General features: G+C 35.7%; 1 protein-coding gene across 2 annotated transcripts in view; it reads left to right on the forward strand.

Annotated features, from left to right (window-relative positions):
* Positions 1-22,789, forward strand: part of LOC142339550 (calmodulin-binding transcription activator 2-like) — a 67,959-nt gene that overhangs the window by 9,140 nt on the left and 36,030 nt on the right. For both annotated transcript variants that reach the window (XM_075389680.1, XM_075389681.1), the window contains exons 3-8: positions 1,782-1,970; positions 8,892-9,070; positions 16,298-16,441; positions 16,884-18,409; positions 21,897-22,029; positions 22,360-22,673. In XM_075389680.1, coding sequence (XP_075245795.1) covers positions 1,782-1,970; positions 8,892-9,070; positions 16,298-16,441; positions 16,884-18,409; positions 21,897-22,029; positions 22,360-22,673 — 2,485 coding nt within the window. The remainder of the gene's footprint in view (positions 1-1,781; positions 1,971-8,891; positions 9,071-16,297; positions 16,442-16,883; positions 18,410-21,896; positions 22,030-22,359; positions 22,674-22,789) is intronic.

The following is a 22,789-nucleotide window of genomic DNA, read 5'->3' on the forward strand; positions in this document are numbered from 1 at the left end:
TCGATGTTGAAGATTTCAGGTTCTAGTTGCGTGTTTCGTTGGCTTCCATGCCACTTATTTTTAATGACATTCGTAAAAATCATTGTATACCAGTTTGTGCCGTCCTTTTTTTCGGTTGTTTTCTACAAAGTTGATGTTTGCTTTGGAAACTCCCATTCTTTTAAAGTGTTTCGAGGTTTATATTGTTGGAAATAATAAATTTGATAACAATATATTTCTAAAATGACTTGATTTTGCTCTTTTATTTTACTTTCGTGGACATCTTGGTATTTGTTTTGTTTGTTTTCGGAGGCTGTTCTTTTAAGGGGCTGATATTTTTGTCTTCAGTTCTTTGAATTGTAATTCAGGACTGGTCCTGATATGTTTTTTTCTCATAATTTTTGTTACGACCATATGACGTCACAAGCACTTCAAATCGTTTCAACTGAATTGCATGCGTGACTTCATTTTTCACTCTTAGTGGAGAAGTTCTTTGTTCTTTTGCGTCATCAAGTTTTTGGTCACACGTGACTTAATCACTCTCAAAAATGACGTCCTAACTCTTTTTTTTAATTTAATTGAGTGAGGTAAGGTCAAGTGAGTGTATGTCACTCTTAAGTGAAGGGTATTTGAGGGCAACTAATAGCAGCAATACGTTAAACACCTTTTTAATCAAAATATCTCGGCATTTTAAAAAAATAGAATTTTCTTTCTTTTTGAGATTGCAGATCTACGAAGCTATTGCGGCTATTTTGTGGCAAACTGGCAGCTATGTTTTAATCATTCCTGAAAACTATTGGAGTCCCTTCGATTGTGTTATGTCGCTTGTTTTCAATTTCAAGTTTCGTACTTCCTAATTTTCAGGAGGTATTGTTTTTGACGATAAAGCTCATTTCTGTAAAAAGAATCATTTTGAATTTGCCTGATTTTTTTGTCTGCTTGTTAATAATAACAGTAGCTGTTGATTTTGGTAGCTTTATTAGTAAGCGGCACGCGTTATTTTTGTTTCATCGTCTCATGCTCATTTGTTTTATTTGACTCAAGTAAAGATCAAAAGAGTATCGTAGTTCTTTTTCTCGCCGCTCTTTAACTGCTAGTATGTTAGTTACAATTATGATTTCATGCTCAATAAAAAAGTATCCACGTAGTGAGGTCAAATACTGTTTGGAAATAATTGAAATAATAAAATTCGAAATAATTTATTGCAGATGCTATCTTTATACTGCTGCTAACAAGTCTAGTTTTTAATAATGCGGGAAATGTGTTGGCTTTTTTCATTTAGCACTAAACCTCAAAAAATTGCTTTCAAAAGAGAATCTGGAATGATCAGTGCTGTCTTGGAGGCCAATGCGTGCTTACAGCTTAAGTAACTCACTTACGAATGAGGGTGTTTAGCCCTGTTATGAAATTGAAGATAAAACTGCAAAATTTTTGTTGCCTGGTATTCAGCTTGCGTCTATTTTTATGATTATTCAAATCCTTTAAGAGTATTCAATTTCCAGATTTCTTTGTCAATGAAAACGGATCTGCTGTTAAAGCTCTAATATTGCACAGTCTTTTAAATATATAGAGCTGTTTGGCATTAAAAAGTTTTCTGCATGTGAATAGATTAAGTGCATATTAGATGCTAAATAACCACAATTGAGTCTTTTCCTATAGCCCACACCCCGCCCTCCATCTTAGTGGTCAGATAACGTATAACCCCCACCTCCTCCAATTCGGTAATTTTACCATAAGAGGCTATAATGGGAAAGACCCCATAATTGATCATCGTCTTGAATATTTGAAGTTGGGAATTTCAGGCCCGCGAATGGGACCCTTCTGCTTGTGAATCGGAAGGCTACCAAGTACAAGAAGGATGGTTACTGTTGGAAAGTGAGAAAGGACTCCCGTGTGATCAGAGAGGACACCATTAGACTCAAAGTGCACGCATTCGACATTGTCAAGTGTCTCTACGCTCACTCTTCACTCATCTCCACATTCCATCGCAGGTATCTTTTTCACCTTGGGAACCAGCATGACCTTGACTTGTAAAACATGCAGCAAAAAAAATGGGTCTAATTCTGCTCCCACCCCCCAGTGTTTTACCCCCCCCCCCCCCAGTGTTTTTACCCCCCGCCCGTTACAAATTGTATTCTGTTATATAGCACATTACTATGCAAAAAAGTACCACGTGCGCCTGGGGGCGTAAAAAATATAAGCGCACTAGACTGGGGGGGAACAGAATAGATCTCAAAAAACAAAGAAACTATTAAATTTTACACCAGTTCGTAATGATGAAGACATACTGCCTTGAAATGACAATAATCCCTTGCCCCAGCTTTGTGATTGCATATTATTCGCACCCCCAGACGCACGTGCCATATTTTAACTTAATGATTTACCATGTAATGACACGTGCTCTGTAATTGGGGGAGCATAACTTGGGGGGAGGGGGGCAACAACGGAAAAGATCCGTCCTTTTTATGCAAAATGAGTTTGTTTCTACATTGCTGAACTCTTTTGAAATGAAGTTTATTAATAGCCGCACTGCGATAGCTGGGGCTATTATTGGCATTCTCTTGGTTTTTTTATTTCGTCGTTATGATTTTTGTTACGACCATATGACGTCACAACCACTTTTTTTTCATTCGTTCATGCAATTTATACTGAATTGCATGTGTGACGTCTTTTATCGCTCTTAGCGGAGCGAGTTTTTTGTTCATGCGCGTGATTAAATTTTTGGTCACACTTGACTTACCTCACTCTCAAAAATGACTTCCTCAATTTGAAATTGACTTTTATTTACTTTAATTCAAAGAGATAAGGTCAAATGGGTGTGTTTCACTCTAAATGAAGGTTATTTGAGATCAGCTAATGGAGGCAGCAATAACTTAAACAGATTTTTAATCAAAATATAACAGATCAGCCTTCAATGAAAAGACGAATTTTTTTGGTCTGTCTTTTCTACTGTTTTTTAGACTGCCGATCTACGAATCTTTTGCGGCTATTTTCTGGCAATCTGCCAGCTATGTCTCAAATTGAAAAGTCCGACTCTTTTTGCTCGCAAACAAAGTTTGTAGCAGTTATTTTATTGCCGCGGTCTTTTTTAAGCAATTTTTTTCGCTTGATGGATATCTCGTCTCACCCTTTTGACTTATTGTCCTACAAAACTGGATAAACAGGTAATGGCCGGAGGGTGTTAAGTTCTCTTAGAGCCCTATGTTTATGCGATTCTCCGAAGCAGTTTAAGAGACATAAGTTCATGATATGAAGGGTGGTTCTAATAGTTTGAACCCTCCTACCTTTATCGTTTGAGAGCAATTCGCTATTCCATTGTGTTTTAATTGTTTAAACGCGACTTTTTGTAATTATTTTCCCCACGAGGTCTTGATTCTTGTACCATGTCAGTTCCTCTCGTCTTAAATTTGTGATATTTTGGTTTTTATTATTATATGTAGAATTTTGAGAAAGCTGGGAACCGACTTGATGCCAAACTTCTAACAAAGGGGTCAAGTATGGTTGTTGATTCGTCAATTTCTTAGTGTTGTGCTACGTTGTCTCCACTTTGCTTTGGATCGGCTGGAAACTCAGGTTGAAATAATGAATTGATTCGAGTAATCTAATAATAACAGTGAATAATGAAAATTTATTAAGATTTGCCAAAAGGCATCAATTTTAAAATTCTATTTATTGAGGGTGATTCATCACTGGAACTTCAAAATCACTATCAAATGACCGAATGCCTTCTCTATTCATTACTTGAACTTCAGTTTGAAGTTTTCGGACAAGAGCAAAAGCAGCATCAGACTGTTGACGCCACCATTTCATCGACTGGTTAACTGCTGAGGACTGAAAAACAGTCAGATTTAATTAACAAGGTTTCCCCTCATGCGCGGTTGCTAGCTACCGGCCAAGTCTAAACACCGTGCAATCACTACGCAGATACCAAATTTGTACAATTTTGTTCAACCAGTTGTCTGTTTTCAAACGGTTTCCGCAAGTTTCAGAGAAGTTATATTGAGCAATGATCTCGCGAACTTAACCGCAATTATCAAGATCTATTTTTATTCGAAACAAGTTTTACGTTCACCGACAATATATTTTTGAGAATTTAGATTATACGGTATGATAACTTGAAATTTGTTATCCGGTTTCTGGAAATTACGTTTTTCTGCATCAAAACAGATCTTCTTTAGACAGTTTTGGACATTATTAGGGATCGTTCCGAGCCCATTTAGTGAAAATACATGTGTGTGTTATAGTTTTGACGAAGGATCATGGGGCACATACCACGCCTAATATTTGTTTTCAGTAGGTAATGGTTTTACTTGTGAGCTCAATAAAATAATCTTAATAATTGTCATTCAAGATGGGATCATATGCAGCTGTGTTTGTTTCCAATTGACTAATTTTTAATTATTTTCTTGGAATACACGGAGAAATTTATGCAACTAGTCTGTAGATTCGTCTCTAAATTTTTCCGTTTTCTAGATTTTCTCTCAAGTAAAGGTCTCTCTGCACATTGTTCTCCACATTTATCTTTTTCTTGTTTTGTAATTATCTATTGATGTCTCGTTTGCTAGGGTAAAATTTCGTTAATTCAGTTACTACCACTGCTCAACTACCCGGTGGACTCTATATTTCCTAGAAATAACTTACCATGTAAATTGCTCGGAAATACTGAGCAAATTATTTACTGCAATTGCTGTAGTTAAACACCTTCACAAGCCTAGAGAAACATACCCGGAGCTAGCAGTGGCATGCTAATATAGCACTAGGAGATGCCAAATTTATCCTGTTTTTTGGCTAATTTGACATGTATGAGTTAGTCTAGCTAGGCGCCTGCCAAAATCTTGTCTGTTTTTTAGATTCCTAATCCTCTGCTAATCCCTCAATTTTCCCACTTTTTCACAACAATGAAAACGTTAAATTTTACACCAGTTCGTATTGATGAAGACATACTGCCTTGAACTGACAATAACCCCTCGCCCCCAGCTTTGCGATTGCATATTATTCGCACCCCAAGACGCGCGTGCCATATTTTAACCTAATGATTTACCATGTAATGACACGTGCTCTGTAATTGGGGGAGCATAACGTATTGGGGGAGGGGCAAAAATTGGAAAAGATCCGTCCTTTTATCGCAAAATGGGTTTGTTTCTACATTGCTGAACTCCTTCGAAATGAAGTTTATTCAAATTGAAAAGTCCGACTCTTTTTGCTGGCAAACAAAGTTTGTAGTAATTATTTTATTGCCGCGGTCTTTTTTAAGCAATTTTTTTTTGATGGATTTATCGTCTCACCCTTTTGACTTATTGTCCTACAAAACTGGATAAACAGGTATTGGCCGGAGGGCGTGAAGTTCTCTTAGAGCCTTATGTTTATGCGATTCACCGAAGCAGTTTAGTAGACATAAGTTCATGAGATGAAGGGTGGTTCTAATTGTTTGAACCCTCCCCCCTTTATCATGTCGTTTGAGAGCAATTCGCTCGTCGCTATTCCATTGTGTTTTAATTGTTTATACGCGACTTTTTGTAATTATTTTCCCCACGAGGTCTTGATTCTTGTACCATGTCAGTTCCTCTCGTCTTAAATTTGTGATATTTTGGTTTTTATTATTATATGTAGAATTTTGAGAAAGCTGGGAACCGACTTGATGCCAAACTTCTAACAAAGGGGTCAAGTATGGTTGTTGATTCGTCAATTTCTTAGTGTTGTGCTACGTTGTCTCCACTTTGCTTTGGATCGGCTGGAAACTCAGGTTGAAATAATGAATTGATTCGAGTAATCTAATAATAACAGTGAATAATGAAAATTTATTAAGATTTGCCAAAAGGCATCAATTTTAAACTTCTATTTATTGAGGGTGATTCATCACTGGAACTTCAAAATCACTATCAAATGACCCGAATGCCTTCTCTATTCATTACTTGAACTTCAGTTTGAAGTTTTCGGACAAGAGCAAAAGCAGCATCAGACTGTTGACGCCACCATTTCATCGACTGGTTAACTGCTGAGGACTGAAAAACAGTCAGATTTAATTAACAAGGTTTCCCCTCATGCGCGGTTGCTAGCTACCGGCCAAGTCTAAACACCGTGCAATCACTACGCAGATACCAAATTTGTACAATTTTGTTCAACCAGTTGTCTGTTTTCAAACGGTTTCCGCAAGTTTCAGAGAAGTTAAATTGAGCAATGATCTCTCGAACTTAACCGCAATTATCAAGATCTAACGTCGAAAAAAATAGAATTTTTTTATTCGAAACAAGTTTTACGTTCACCGACAATATATTTTCGAGAATTTTACAGTACATATACGCTATGATACTTGAAATTTGTTATCCGATTTCTGGAAGTCTGCGTTTTTCTGCATCAAAACAGATCTTCTTTGGACAGTTTTGGACATTATTACGGATCGTTCCAAGCCCATTTAGTGAAAATACATGTGTGTGTAATAGTTTGTACGAAGGAACATGCGGCACATACCACCCCTAATTTTTTTTCAGTTGGTAATGGTTTACGTATGAGCACAATAAAATAATCTTAATAATTTTCATTCAATGTGGGATCATATGCAGCTGTGTTTGCTTCTAATTGGCTAATTTATTAAAATATTTTCTTGGAAATATTATATTACACGGAAAAAATTATGCATCTTGTCTGTAGATTAGTTTGTAGATTTTTCAGTTTTTGTCTAGATTAGTCTCTCAAGTAAAGGCCTCGCTGCTCATTTTTCTCCATATTTATCATTACACTTTTTAATTTGTAATTAGCTATTGATTTCTTGTTTGCGAGGGCATATCACCATAATAGCATTCAAGCTGTGCTAAATCTCTTTTCGTTTTACCATGCTTTTACCTTTTGTCTGGGGTGATAGGAAAATATTGCATGCACTAAAATTTCGTAAATTCAGTCGTTACTGCCACTATCCGGTGGACTCTATATTTCATTGAAATAACTTACCATGTAACTTGGTCGCTCGGAAATACTAAGCAAATTATTTACTGTAATTGCAGTTATTAAAATGTTATTAAAAACCTTGACAAGTCTAGAGGAACATACCAAAAGCTAGCAATGGCATGCTGGCATAGCACTAGGAGATGCCAAATTGATCCTGTTTTCATTAGCTAGTTTTCCAGGTGTGAGTTAGTCTAGCTAGGTCTGTGCCAAGATCTTGTTTGATTGTTTGTTTTTTTAGGTTTCTAATCCTCTACTGAGCCCTTAAATTTCCCCTTTTTCTCTCAATAAACAGATCTGTTGCAGTTTTCAGTAAAAATGAAGTCGGCAGCTGTTCTTTATTGTGACTTTGCAGCTTATTATTTCCAACTTTGCAGCTTTTTATTTTTAATTGCTCCCGACGTTAGTCGGTTATGTTTTTTGAACGTTTTTTTGAGGGTCTTTTGCCTCAAAATATTTCGTTGCTAATTATGTTGTGCTTTCAGATGCTTCTTGTGTTGGAGTACGCCATGAGCTTTGCATAAGTGTTGATTTTGAACTTAATTGAACTCCAGTGTCAGGATTTTTTGAGACAAAAATTGTTAAGGAAATTGGTTCATACCCTTTTGCATTCAGAGTGAAATGTCTATCTTGTACTTTTTAACGATGATAAATGCATAAACTTTGCGCTAAACGAGCTTAAAATTGCTCGATGAGATAAAAAAAATTTTAGTTTGCATTTGGCAAATGTGCAGGTTTGGACTTCACATTATTATGTATATCTCAGTTTTGAACATCTTTGTTCTTTTTGTCATTAAAATTTGTTATTGTGTGGAATTTTATCAGGTTTTAGGTATATTCGAAACTGCAAGTACAAAAATGCGAAAAAATGGTGCGAATGCGTTATTAGATTACAAATGATGTTTACCGTGTGGGGGCAGAAAGATCACGCATGAGAGAGAGAGAGAGAGAGAGAGAGAGAGTTAATTTATCCTTGCTTGTATAGTATAAATACAGAACAGCATAGATTTAGTAGAAAAAAAAACAACGAAGTTTACAATAGAATAGCAAAGTACAGCAGAACGATCAGCATAGTATTATTTATCTTCAAGCAAGGAAAGGACACGCAACGAGGTCGTTTGACCTACTTCACAGCGTGCCCAGATGTATACAACATAGATGATAAACTTATTAACATTTTTCAAATTTTTTTTTCTTTTTCATTTCTTAACAATGATTCAAAAACGTAACACAGAACTTAAAAGGTAACTTTGAACAATTCACTACTGGATGCCCTCTTCTATGGCATATTTTTGCATGCACAAGCGAACATCCAGACTTCGCCAACTTTGAAAAAAAGAAGAGAAAAATAAGTTCTTTATATAAAAAAGACTCGAATTGAAGAAACATTGTTAAAAACTATCTTTAGAATTTAGAAAAATCAAATTTTGACAGCAAAAAACGAATCGCGGTGCCTTCTACGATGGCACCGCCACAATTTTTGCGTAGTTATAGCGGTTAGGATCTGACTTAGCCTTTCAGGTTGATAACCTCAAATGACAAAACGAGCTAAATACTATAGCTCAGCTTACAGCTTTACAGATTCTAAATATTGCCGTTGGTCTTTTTCAATTTTGAGTGTTTACTAGGTCCAAGTTCTTAAAAAAACGGTTACAATTTACCAGCTGTCTAAATCATGGTTCTGTAGGAACTCAAATTAATTAAAACTGAAACAATACTCCCACACTAAAACTGCCTCCTAAATCTGACTCACTACGGCGCTAGCGTAAATACTGACTGTCTAAGTATATAATTGAGAGATGTTCAAAAATGCTGAAAAAATCTGAATGAGCTTTTGATTGAGATTTGAGCTTATGTTCAATTTTTTGCGCTCTGTAATCGATTTCCAACTAAAGTAATCAATCATTAGATTGGACTTTTACACTCAATCACCGGGAGTAAAATGTGTATCTTGGGTGCTGGTTGTTTTTCAGGTCCTACTGTCTGTTTGTGAACCCGGACGTGGTCTTGGTGCACTACTTGAATGAGCTGCAGGAGATATCTCCTCTGGCTATGCTGGACAGTGTGGCTCCTCTGACTACTGTACCACTTTTCTGGCCACCCGGAAGGGACTGGAACAAGCAGGAGCTGCAAGGGGAACTGATCCCAATGTGTAAGAAGGTCACATTAAGTGAGAAATATGAACGAATTTCTCCCTTTCGTTATTTTGTACTTCTGCCTGAAGTGCGATTGATGAGCTAATTCGGAATACATCATTTCTTGTAAACAGAATTGCGATACCAGGAATTGAGATTTTGTATTGGCGACAAAATAATTGCAAATTCAACACATCTCAATAACTTTGGACGTAAGCCTTTCTTAGCAATTTGAAATGAAAAGAATCATTACATATGATTAGTGGAGTCACTAATTATGTGATCCTGCTGAAACGTGTGGTTGCCGTAACTTTTGTCTTACTTCTGGCAAAACACTTAACCAACTGAAAAAACTTGAACTTTGTTATAGGAATAGTACTGATGTTTTTTAATAGTGAAATTTTTTTGCTCTATTTTTTATAGTAGAGTGAAAATACGGTGTTTGAACAAAAATTCGCTTTCTTGGTAGTCGTTTTTTTGTTCACATGCGCCAATTTCACTTTTTACTGTTTCTAATTTTTTGGATCGGATTTTTTAAAATGGTTTTCCCAATCCATTCCTTGTTCATTCTAAGTCTAGTTTTTTGTTTGAACCAGATTTCCATTTTGACATTGATTTTCTGTTTAATTGCTCTCAAACGAAGTTTGTAGCAATTATATTAGTCCTGTCGGTCTTTTTTATGCGATTTTCCGCTTGACCGATTTTTCGTCTGACGCTTTTGACTTTTCGTCCTCAACAACGGGATAAACTGGTAGCGTGCGCCCAGCGGGCATTAAGTGAGTGCTCTTAGAGCCTTTCAGCTCTGTTTCAAACTTTTGGAGACTTATACTTATGGTGTGAAGGGCAGTTCTTAGTGGTTGAAGACACCCCACTGTTGACCCCCCTCTTCTAGGGTTTGACATTAGGTTACTGTATAGTTTTTGAATGTTATGGAATGTTTTTCAAGATTTCAACACCATGAATTTAAGCATTTTTTTTAAAAAAAAAACTTGCATTTTTTCAATTTTTTGACCTTTTCTTGTCATTATTCAGGTTTCTCAGACAAACAGAATATTTGCGTTAGGATTTGATAATAAGTTACTGGGAAATGTTTTTGGCCACGGATTAGTTCTCAACTTTTATTATCTCAAATTTAGCAGTTTTTTATGCAACTTGCAGTTTTTCTCAAGTTTTCTGATTTTTTTTGTCTTCAGCATTCTTCAACTTCAAGAGCCACATAGCCTACTCTAAGTTTTGAGTATAGATTACTGTATAGCTTCTAGATGTAACGGAATGTTAATCAAGATTTTCATATTAGCAATTTTAAAAAAAAATGCTATTTTTAAAAATCTTTTTGAATTTTTTTTATCAGTTTCCGGCACCAGGGTCCTAGGGACCTTCTCCAGGGTCAAAGTTTGATGATAAGCTTTTGCATAGTTTCTTGAGTTGATAAAATGGTTATCAGTGTTTTAATGACTCCAGCTTTAGCAATTTTTTGATAATTTTTTTTTCAAGTTTTCAGAAAATTATTATCATGTTCCAAGTTTATGGATTAGCCAGTGAAACTATTTAAAGCTTGAAATAGGAATACTGGATATTCTCTTGAGACAATAAATTGGTTTTGAAGATTTTATTAGTTTGAGTTTTAGCAAGATTTTGTTAAATATTGCTATGGTTTTCAAAATTTTTGAATTTTGTCCTTTTCTAAGTTTAACGATCATAACTAGCCAGCGAGGTTTTTCAAGTCTTGCAGATGGGTTACTTGACAGAACTCCAGAGACAAAAAATAAAATGGAACATTTTTACTGGAAGCTTTTCTTTTAAATTTTGCAATTTTTTTTTCATATTTTTAAAATCAGTTTTTCGATTTTTTTACTAACAAGGCTAGAAAACTAAAAGTTGCCGAGTCGGATCAAGCTAAAGCTAGCCTCACCAAAACTTGGCTAGCTACTGTCGAAGCCAACCGCTCGCCGTTTGTTTGAGAGCAATTCGCCCGACGTTAGTCGGTTATGTTTTTTTTGTGTTTTTTTTGTATCTGGTTTTTTTAGAAATGGTTTTCCCAATTCACTCATAGTCCTTTTAAGGTAAAGTTTTGGGTTTAGTCATTTAAGATTCTTTGAATTGTACATCAGTACTTTTCCTGCTATGTTTTTTACTTCGTCGAATAAAAATTCAACATTTTGCGTGAAATCTTTTAGACTTCTCTAGGCTAGTACTCTTCTCTCATTCTGCTAAAAGTGTTTTTAGACAGCAGTTGCTGAGCAAAGCAATTCAAACAAAATGGACAGAGTCAGTATCAAAAAACGAAATCAGAAATAGAAACGGAATGAACCCATAAAGCCCAAATTTAGATGCCCGTTACTCGAACTTTGCTCTTAGTTACCATCTCTAATGCTTACTGTTATTAATACTAGCCCCTGTGTGGTATCACTGGGAAACAGGAGTACGTTAAGCTCCAAAATGACCAAATTAGTTCGCACTTTAAAATTGTTTGTACAAAAATAATTTTTCTGCTAATTTTCTCTTCTTTCAATCCCATTCTTGGTTGTGGGAATCAACAGCGGCTGTTTTCCGGCAATCTGCCGGGTATGTTTCGTATTTTTTGCTAGTAGTTTGAAATAAGTTTCACGAGTTAGATACAATTCCCGGAAAGACAATTGGTCGAGTAAAATCTTCAGATGACCTGTTTCTGCATTGCTTTCTGTTCTTTCGAACCAAGAATTATTTTGAAACCTGTTCATCCATCATTACATCAAAGCCAGCCAGACATCATTAAACTTCAAGCTATTCTGTCTAAAATAAGTTTTTTGGCCGCCTCTAAATTTAAAAAATTCTTGGATGATTCCAATTTATTACAAATTTCAGGTGATTACAGACTTCGAATTTAGCATGCGATTGCATTAGGCTCAATCAAAGTATTTTCTCTTTAAGTGTTTAAGTGGGTTCAATTAAAGTAAAAAAAACATTCGCCACGGTTGACTACGTTTTTGCTTTTTATTTGTTGCAACAATCAAAGAAAAGTGATGTTTCTCACGAAATCTCGACTTTGTTTTTGAATCGCCATGCAAACGTTGATTAAGCAAGGCCTAAATGTCAAAAAAAATTGAACGGAAACCAAAGAACGAACTACAGCTGTCAAATTTGTTCTTTGTTTTCTTGGCAAGAAAAAAGATGTCCTTTTTAGGAAGAATATTCGAAAGACAGAATATAAAATTTTGCATGAGAATATGCAGCTGGGATTAAGCATTTTTTAGATGGACTTTTTGTTTTCCATTTGATCGGTTGGAATTTTATGTGCTAACTCGCCTTAACTTTACTTAATTACTCATTTTAATTACATTCAATTCTGTGTTTTTCTATTTTTTCTATCATATTTGCCAAAATATTGCGGACTATTAAAATAAAAATAAAGCATTTGAAAGTTCAGGTAAGTGTACTTTATCATATTAAGTGAATGAAAGATTTTCTTTTTTACAACATTTTTCATTGTATTAAAATTAAACAAAGCGTAGGTATTTGGCCTGACCTCCAAATCATTTTGATTTGTTCACAAATGCAACTCTCTGACTTGCTTGTTGCTGCAATATTTCTAAATAAACTAAGGAACTTTATTGCAGGTCGACTTTTTTCTCCAGCCAAAATCTTTATTTTTTTCACGCATCTGAGAAAGATAAGGATGTCATTTTGAAACCTGTAAAATGCATCTTCAAAATCCCTTTTTTAAAAGCGTTTTCGTTTTTTTTCTGAATCCCTTCTGAAGTTGTTATTTGCTGCAAAGCAACAGAAAGAGCGAATCGTTTCACAGATTTGATGTCAATGAGAAGTCAAAATTGAGCTGCGGCTTTAGTCAATCTGAGTAGTGCATGAAGCAAAAAAGCAAGTAGTTCAAAGGCCTGCATTTTGCTCAATATATACTAAATGTCCAATGTAATTTTGCGCCACGTAGTTTTTAAAGAAAATTTTCAATTTTTGACACAACCTTGTAACAGAACATCGTCAACAGTGTTGACATTGATTCCCTCCGCTAGTGCTCTTGCTTATTTGTTGAATTCAGACATGTAGTGGTAATTTGCCAGATAAAGCTGACAAACTGCTTCCAAGTTCCACAACAAAAGTTGTCATAAAATCATAATTTATCTAACCTATTTCTAATGTCTAAAGCAAACTCAATAAATTACTCAAAAGATAAACTCAAAAAATTACATTTTGCGGCATTTTTTTACCTTGAAACTCCAATGGCGTTCGTCTAATTGACTTTGGGATCTCTGTGTAAATTAATATTGTGTATGATCCGAGTTTCACAGGTAAGCAACAGCACTAGCGTTTTGGATCAGGGTAATTATTGTTGTCGAAGTTTGGTTGGAAGTTGGAGTAAAATTTGGTCAAAAATTGAATTTAAGCTTCAATGATATAGAATGCTAGATTACTTTTGGCGTGTAGCTGCATGAACTCTGTTTGCACTGTTATTCATCTTTAGTTATTTTACTGATGCTACCAATGGTCCTACGTGTTTTGATGGTGCATAATTTTAGCTCTTCGTATCATGCAATAGTTCTGCACCGCTCGCTTTAAGTGTTTTTGAAAAATTTTTGTGTAGTTTTGATTTTGCCATTTTTCTGCCGCTGTGCTTAATTATCTTGTAAGATAGTTCCATTGATGTAAGGTACCGTCGGCTTTCAATTGAAGCGTAGGTGAACTCTAATTTTTTTTCAGTTGGTCCCCAAATTGTCTTTTTTTAGTTTGGTTCAAATTTCATTGTTGTTGGTATCTGCTCTCATTTTTGTTGTCTTGTCTTTTACTGTTAAATATATTCGGCTTTTTCATTTATACTGTTTTTGACCTAAAATTTATTTTTTTTCGAAAGTAAATGTTTGGCCTTTGATGGTATCTCTTTTTCCTGACTTCTCAGCTATTCTTACTAACAGAAAGATTAAATGACTGTCCTTGTTGTCCAAGTGGCACAGGTGTCTTTTCAAGGGTTTTCAACATTTAGCAATTGGTTTTCATGACTTTCACTCTTTGCTTTCATTTAAAATAAAAAGGGTTTCTGACATTTTTTTCTCGTTTCATATTTCCTTGTCGCCTAAACGTGAGATTTTTGAGTTGTCTTATTATACATAAGTAAGTCTATTGAATTGATTGCTACTTAGCTGTTGGTTTTCATAGTCTTTTTGTTTTCATGAGCCATTTGTTTTTATAGGCTTTTACTAGATTTTTGTTTTTACCTATTCTTTTTTTGTTTTCCGCTGTTATTCAAGCTGTTTTTTGATTCTCATTAATGACTGGTCTCATCGGCTTTCCTTTGAGGCGTAAGTAGACCGATTTAGGGATTTCAGTTGAAAACGTATTGTTTTTTTTACTTTGACCAATTTTTTTGAAGAAAAAACTGATTCTTGATATTCAGCCGTATTTACTGTTGTTATGTCAACTACTGTCACTGATAGAGATTTAATTGGCTTTCGCACTGGAATAATTAAACCTATTTTTTGGTTTAATTTTTAGCCTATTTTTGACATCAAGATCATATGCTTTTGATTTGAGAAACATTTTTTTGTGTTTTATGGATTTTTAAAACCATTCTTTCCAGGGAGAAGTTCGGTTTTCTTTTTATATGATTTTTTGTCCCTTTAATAACTTTGTTACTGACATGTTTTCAACCAAGTTAATTGATGAGTTCTGAAGACAGGCAGTGTCTGTTTTTTATCTGTTTTAGAGTTTTTATTGCTCATAGTTTTGAGAAATGAATTTTATTTGTTCGAAAACTCTCTGTTGCTTTCTAATATAGAGTTCGTATGTTTTAGTGACTAATAAAGACTGTTGCTGCAAAACTCTCGTACTTAGTTCGTTAGCTTAATTATTTTTTCGGATTGTTTTCAGGAACCTGTCCTATTACTTATTTCGAAGTTTTGCTTAATTTCTTACCAGCATTTGACCATGTGCGAATATTGATGTTGATTCGGCAACATCTACTACTCATCGGCTGCATTTGTGTGAATGACTAATTTTTTGTTTTATTGGCATCTCTTTATTTGACAGACAATCATATGATAAAGTTCGTGGTCATACATGTCAAACTCCATTCGATAAATTGAATTTCAAGCTGACTTATAAATCTAGCTTGGGAATGTAAGCCTTGTTTAAATTGTTTGAACCATGGCAAAGCAACTTCAATTGAATTTTTTTTTGCAAAAACGAATATCGATGCTGTTCGGTAATTGGTTGCTATGAAGGGAGCTCGAATTTAAGTCGATGTGACGACTAGTTAATAATATTTAATTTATTTTCGCTGAAAATAACTTTTAAATACTTGGAACTCTAGCGTTTTGACTTAATTACGCTTTTGCTTTATTCAAGATTGGAGATTGAGTGTAATACATGCGTTTGTTGGTTGGTAAGAAATGTTTTCGTCAAATGAGCAAGAAGGATACTAATAGGTTTGTTTTAATAGTGTGCGTAAATAGGATTTTTGGACTCTAAATTCTCTAATAATTGTGCCGTTGGTGAGCCAAACCTAATCACTACCAACTTACGTTTTGTAATTGATCTAAATCAGCCAGTGAGTAACATTTTTTTCGTTCTCGATTGGCTGTCAATTGAAATGAAGATTGAAAATCCATATCAAGATGAGCAAAAGTTATAGAAATAATGGATCGTTTTTCGAATTACTTCGGTTAACGAAGAGAACTATGCCTATTATGAACCTAAACAGTTAAGTAGAAATACTATTGCTTGAAGAATAAAAAGTCAACCTTTGAACCATATGATGTTTTTCCAAGATGTACTATTTCCACATGAAGCTTGGTGATCAATCGAGAGCTTTTGGGAACGAAAAGGAGTTTTATTAAAATCTTGAAAGGTTGAATGCAGTTGGCTGAAGACAGTGAGATTCAAATTTGTGGTTATATTGTTTTTTATCCATTTATATTGACGATCTCCGGAAGTTATTTTTGTTAGGAGGAACTTTAATTTTTAAAAAGTACGCCAAACATTTTAACATGCTAAGTACGCCAAACATGCTAATAATGGTTTCACATTATTGCACTAACTTAGCAGTGAATTTGATTTCTTCTGTTTTGTGCCTTTTTGACGGTGTTGGCACTTTCCGTGCCACGTACAGACGAGCCTTCCTGTTGGTTTCATTATTCTGTTGGTCTTAAGAGGTTGTCACCATTTTTGCCTTCACCGTTCTTCTACGAACATTTAAAATTGAATACCTCCAATACTCATCAATTTTTTTGTGTTGAGTAATTGGAACTGGTGTTTAGTTAAGAACTGCCATGATGAACAGGGAAAGCTACCTCTTGGAATCAGAAGTGTAGAGCAGTTAGTTGAAAGCATTCTGGAGGACTCTAGGAAGCGGAACTCTTTCGTCGATTCAAATCCAACTCCAAAAGCAGGCCTGACATCTGGTAAGAGCTGTTTATTTCTTACTTGCTGAGATCTCAGGAAAATTTATGCGATGAATAGTTATGAACTATTGACTCTATTTCATTTCAGTTCTAAGATAAGAAGTAGGTTTTGAGTATCATGCTCCGTACGCAATTAAATGTTCAAAAAGCTTTGAGGTGATTCTAACGTTTTTAAGTTTTACCAAACTACAAGATCAGGCTGGTCACAGGGATCATAGTGCAACATTGAAAACTCGATTGTATGGGTTACAATTTCAAGTAAGTCCAAATGACACATTGATCTGTTCAACATTTGAACTGACGAGAACTTCGCGATTGACTAAGATTCCATAAAGAGATGTCTAACAAAGGAGTTAATTGAGTTATTTCAACAGAAAAAAATTAATTTTAATTCAAGATTAATCTTTTGATCAGTTTTTTTGACAACTTTGGTTTTCAACAGGCTATCAGCGGAGTCGTTCTGTGAGAAATTTCTCTGCTCAAAGCAGCCTAATTTTGCCACTTGAAAGCACCAGTAGCAACAGCAAGACAAAATACCGACCGATTTGTGCAAACACTACAACCTCATCTGCAGGAACTGCGAATATTGCCAAGATTCAACCCCAACAAACTTTACCAGTGGTATTAAACATACAACATATCCAACCTGTATTGGCTCTTGTCCAGTCCAAGACCGCAGACGTTTCCTCGTCTGGCGGAAGTACTTGTGTATTAAGCGTGCAGTCTGTCCAAACTCCGGCATCGTCCAAATCGCCAAGTGTTGCAACAGCTCCTGAAAGTCCAGTGCCTTCGTCCGTTTTAGTAGCAAGTCATGAGTCTAAATTGTCAACTTGTGGTCCTGAGACGGACAAGTGTGAAATTGCAACTCAAACGGTTCCAACTACTCCGGAAAGGGACGATGCAATGTTCGATAAGAGTCCTCCTCCTACTATGCCACATGGCTTTGCCGCTTCCACTCCTAACTCAGGTTTCTCGCCATTGAGTGTTGCCGTTGAAACATCTCCTTGTTTTGCTCATCAAGGAAACTTTCATTCTGTCAATTCCCACGTTCTCAGCTCAGAATTGCCTCTCAGGTCTTTTGAAAACTCCTCAGCAGATGTTAATTTGCAGTCCTTGACAGTTGATGCCGGCATCAACTATCCAAGAACTGAAGCCATTGACGCCAGCCATCCTGTTGTTTATACCTCTTATGCGTCTCCTTTTGCTGAGAATGCTTTCGAGACATCAAATAACAATTATGCAAGATCGCGTAGCGAGGCATCGGATCTTGGGTTCTCCGAGACCACTGAGTTTTCGCCCAACTTGTGTTATAACCAGAATTCCAATAAACCCTCAAACCCAATGCTTGGAAGTTATCAAGGAATTGCCAATTATACACCAGCGCAGCGCGATTGCCAGTTATCGTCCGGTTTGGTGAACCCAAATTATGAAGTTAAAACGTTCCATTGCAACAGTTTCTCGTCTCATGGTCAAATTTCTTCGATCGGAACCATTTCTAGCAGTTCATCAGCATCTCTGCGAATGGAGTCGAATGCATATTACGAATTGAATGTTGCAGCTCAGGAAAATCACCAGCAGGCTTCAGCTGTAGTGACTGAACAAGTAGCTCAACAGTCGGAAATGGTTGCACAAGTCTCTGATAATTTGGTTGAATTCCCAAATCAGATCTCTGAACACCAACACATGAATTCGTTCCAGAACTCAGGTGGACCAGAGGTTCAGTCAGTCCATATAGAGACACAAGTTATGTCAAACGAGGAGCTACAGGTAAAAGAGGTGTATTCGGTAGTTGACTTGCCCGATTTGTCGGCTATGGCTGGATTCAACGAGCAAATGACTCAGCTAAGCTCAGGGAATGCTGTTCAACATGATCAGATAAACCAGCAGAATTTGTTCACTTCTCAGTCGGGGAGTCTAGATGAGCTGACATACATTACAGAATACTCGCCCAGCTGGTGTTATGAAGAGGTTTGTTTAATATTGCATTCAGTTTAATTTTTGCGCAACGCATTATTTTGTGATGCCAGGTCTTGCTTTTGTAGCGGATACTTTTTAGTGTACTTTTTTTACAATTCAATGAATTTGAATTGCATCAGGGCTGTCTCTTTTTCAAAAATCTCTTTGCTCGTCGATATTGAGAACAAAAAAAAGGAATCGATAAACTTCAATAGGAGAGTTCAGTCTACGCCACTTCGAGTACTACTGCTATGAGAAATTCACATTGCACTGAATTGATGTGTGGGTGTGCATTTATACCCCAATTTCCCCCATCCTTTAATTGCTCTCAGATTAAATTTGTAGCAATTATTTGGTCTTTTTATGCGATCTGATGGTATTAAGTCTCCAATCATTGGTCTTAGAGCTGCACCGAAACTGCTGAGGTGTAATTTTATGAGTCGTTTGGAATCCATTCCTCTGTTCTGCAGTGTTTTTGAGAGCCTACTATTGTGTTTCAAGTGAAAAATGGACATAAGTTTCTCAATTTGTTTGTTAGTTTTTGGCATTGTTTCATGTTATTTATTTTTGAGTATTTGCATAGATTTTTATTGTCAAAAAATCAGTAGATACGGTAATTTAGCGCGATTTTTTGAGCATTGAGCGCCTCTTTTTGAAGTGAGTTAATCTTGCTCTCTAATAATTATAGATGCTAACCCTTTTTTGCAGTTTTTGTCCAAATTTTCTAAATTTTTGTTTTGGTTTTAATTGCTGGAAAATGTCATTTTGTGCACCGTCATGGATTTTAAACGTGTTATTAATAAACGAATTTTTTGAAGCGTTAAGTCTCTGATATTCAGTCAGTGGAAATTTGTTTCCGAACTGCAATTTTAAAGATCTAATCTTATTTTAACAATTGTTCTCCAAAATTTTTCAACGTTTCGAATCTTTGAAGTATTTTTTAATTTTCATCGAGACTGGAGGATAGGTATGTAATTTTGCCAACCCTGGCATCATAAATATTGACAAGTCCGTGTTTCTACTTCATTTTTTCAATCAGCTTTCAACTTCCAAAATTTAGAAAATAGTTTTTTTTTGCTTCTGTGTCCTTAGTCTTCATATTCTAGCATGTATCATTCTAGCTTTCTCCTAAGACCTTAATTCTTATTTCCTCTTCTCGTACCAATTGGTAAAAAAATGATAGTTTAACCTTTTCGTTTTTTTTTGTCAGTTTTTTGGTTTCCAATTGATTTAATTTAATATAATGCAGCGCTGAGTTTAGACGGATTATTGTTTTCTGCAATTATTCTGGAATCTAGGATTTTCTAACAAACAGTTTCTTTGGATTTTGTCTGTTTTCTTGTCTGTCTTTTCATGATCAATTTTAATTTTGCAATAGTTTGGACTCATTTTGTTTATGATATCTCCAATAAGAGAGTAGGCTTTCTTAATTTTTTTTCTGAAATGCTGCAACGCCAGAAGGATAAGTATTTTGTTTTATTCAGTCCTGTATTTTGTTTTACTTGGTTTTTAATAATTCAGTTTAGCTTTCAAGAATTTTTTCTGCCTTATGCTTGCACAATGTGACTTTTGGGTCAAAGTTAGTTAATGATTTTCAAGTTTTAGGGACCCTTATGAGTTATCACAGGACAATATTTAGCCATACCAGGTTTTTGAGCCTAGCAGAGTTTGTCCATTCTGATAATTTTAGCCATTTTTAATGTCAAATTTACGGTATCAAGATCTGTCATTTTCAGTCTGGTATATCTAGCGTTTCTAATTTGTGCGACTTTTTTCGTATTGTTTCTGGATGATTGCGTACTTGTTCTTATTTTTACCTTGATACATTTATATCAATGCTCTAATCTGTCTCGTTATAACAGCGGTGTACATTTTCACAAATATGTCAGGTATAGTTTAAATGTAATCAGACAAAAAGTGATCGTTTGGACTGCAATTACGGTTTGATTTGTGAATTTCCGACGTTTTTGAGTCGTTTTGATGTTTTGGTCAAAGTGTTTTTCTCAAATTGCTGAAGAAACCTGAAGAGCAGAGATGAGACTGCCAGAACTGTAGTAGGCGTTCAAAAATTAGCAGGCAAGTTTTTTCAGATCGGCATTTTCAATGCAGTTTTTAGTTTGAACTCCAGTTTTTTAAATAACGGGGTTTGTCTCGTTTATATAAATTAGTAGTAGTGCTTTTGGACGCATGTTTGGCCACCTAAAGCAAATAATAAAATTTTAGGTTGTTTTCACCTAATTTTATTGCTCTCAAACAGTTTTTTGCGATTATATTAGACCGATGGTCTTTTAATGCAGTTTTTTGCTTGTTTAATTTTTCCCTTTTGACTTTTCGTCCTCGAAAACGAAATAAACAGGTAAGGCCCAGAGGGCAGTAGGTCTCTTCTAGAGCCTATAGGCTTGTTAAGTATGTGGTTCACCGAAACTGTTTTGGAGACATAAATTCATGATGTGAAGGGCTGTTCTTAGAGCTTTTTCCCCCACTTCTTGGCCCCTCCCCACATCAGCCGTCCACCCCTAAATCCCCACCACCTGCAGATTGTTTCAACCATCTGGAATGCTCCGTTTTCCGCCCCCACCCGCCAGCTCGACAGACGTTTGAGAGCGTATCCCGACAATAGTTGGTTATGTTCACAGTTTTGTAGTCTTAGTCTCCTTTTTAGCAGTTTATGTTCTTAATCAATTTCATGTAGCACTTTGGGAGTTCTGTGGTTTAAATTAGTTGTTCTAGCTGTTTTGGTTGACCCCCATTTAAATGGATTTATTTTGTGGTGTTTTTGTTAAAGATAATTGGGTAAGTTTGAACAAATTTTATCTAATTTTTGTCTGTTTTCGAATTTTTTTCATTTTCTGATTTCGTGCTTCTCACTACAGTGCAATTTTTGTATGCAATATTTAATTTAGAGCTCTTCTAGAGGTCCAACTCCTAAGTATATTTTTTCTTGTTATTGTTCAAAAATTATTTATATAATTAGTTAGGGTGGTGAATTTTCGACTTCAAGTCGTTCCGGAATTCTTCCGGCTATAATTTTTGTTTCGACGTCTAGCGATTTTGTTATTTTAGTTTTGTTTACAGCAAAGCTGAAGTCAAGTTTTCAAAACTACTTTACCTCTCACTAACAGCATTTGCGCGCGTAAAGTCATTTCTCATTCTCTCTTGTGACAGATTTTGGGTCATTTGCGTTTTAGATTTTTAATCTTACGTGACTTACCTCCCTCAATGGAATGACTTTTGCATTTTAGAACTTAGGTTCAATTTGATTTTTTTAAGGTCTAAGGAACTCATATGTTTCATAAAGGTCCCTGATAAAAAGGATTCAGCGGAGTGAAATTTAACAAGCTTTGGGATCTATTTTTGGCTCTTCTATTTTTTCAATTAGCTAAAGAAATAGAAAACGTAATGGGATTCAATCTTTCTGTTAGCTATTTGAAAATGAATACTTCAGTTGGAAATAAACTTGCCCAGATATTTCACGCCCAGTAGTAATTTATATTTTCAGGGAGGTGAGAAAATCTTGATAGCTGGCAATTGGCCCCAGGGAAGCTCAGGAGATTTATTTCAGTGCCATTTTGGTAACAAGACGTCACCGGCAGCCCTGATTTTACCCGGAGTACTACGGTGCCTGTCCCCGGGTGAGTGCTATCATTAAACGTAACTTGCTTTGTACTCACTCAGTCTGTATTCATTTATCGGATTAACTGATGGAACTATAATCAATAACTGATGGAACTATATACGCGGGGCACCTTTTTAGATTTTTTTTGATTTATTGATTCTTAATGATGAAATTAAAAATGACGTTGACAACGTTGCTATAGCTTATCAACTATTTACCGTTAGAATATTGTGTCTTCTACCTCAAATTAAGTTGGCGACAGTTTTCTTTTTGTGCGAGTTCTTAATAAATGAAGACACTAGTATACTCCGGCTTTTTTCTTTCGTGTACTTCAAATTTGCTGCAGGTTCAAATTGTGGAATTGTCCCTTTGGCGATATCTCGCAATGGCCATTTCATTACCCACTCGGTGCCCTTCGAATACAGACCAAAGCCTACGAGCAGAATGGACTCTGATTGGTTCAAAGTGTCCGCTAACAACTCTGATTGGCTGGCGCTGAACGATCACGAGTTCAGGTTCAGATTGTTGTCCCGGCTCAATGAAATGCAGACACATTTGATGTCCTTCATTGGGAACGGGGCTCCGAACGGAAGTCAAAACTCATCAGATGTTGCTAATAACCTATTTGGTTCATCTCAAGATTCCACTTCTAACTCTGAAGTAAGATATCAGATCACAATTGGGTTAAGCACCATAGTACGTTCGCCCCAGTAAGCAGTATGTTTTTTAATTGCTTAAACGAAGTTGGTAGCAATTATGTTAGTCCTGTGGCTTGG

Source organism: Convolutriloba macropyga, chromosome 5 (assembly GCF_964194025.1).
Source record: "Convolutriloba macropyga chromosome 5, txConMacr16.3, whole genome shotgun sequence".
In the NCBI taxonomy this organism is placed as follows: Eukaryota; Metazoa; Xenacoelomorpha; order Acoela; family Convolutidae; genus Convolutriloba; species Convolutriloba macropyga.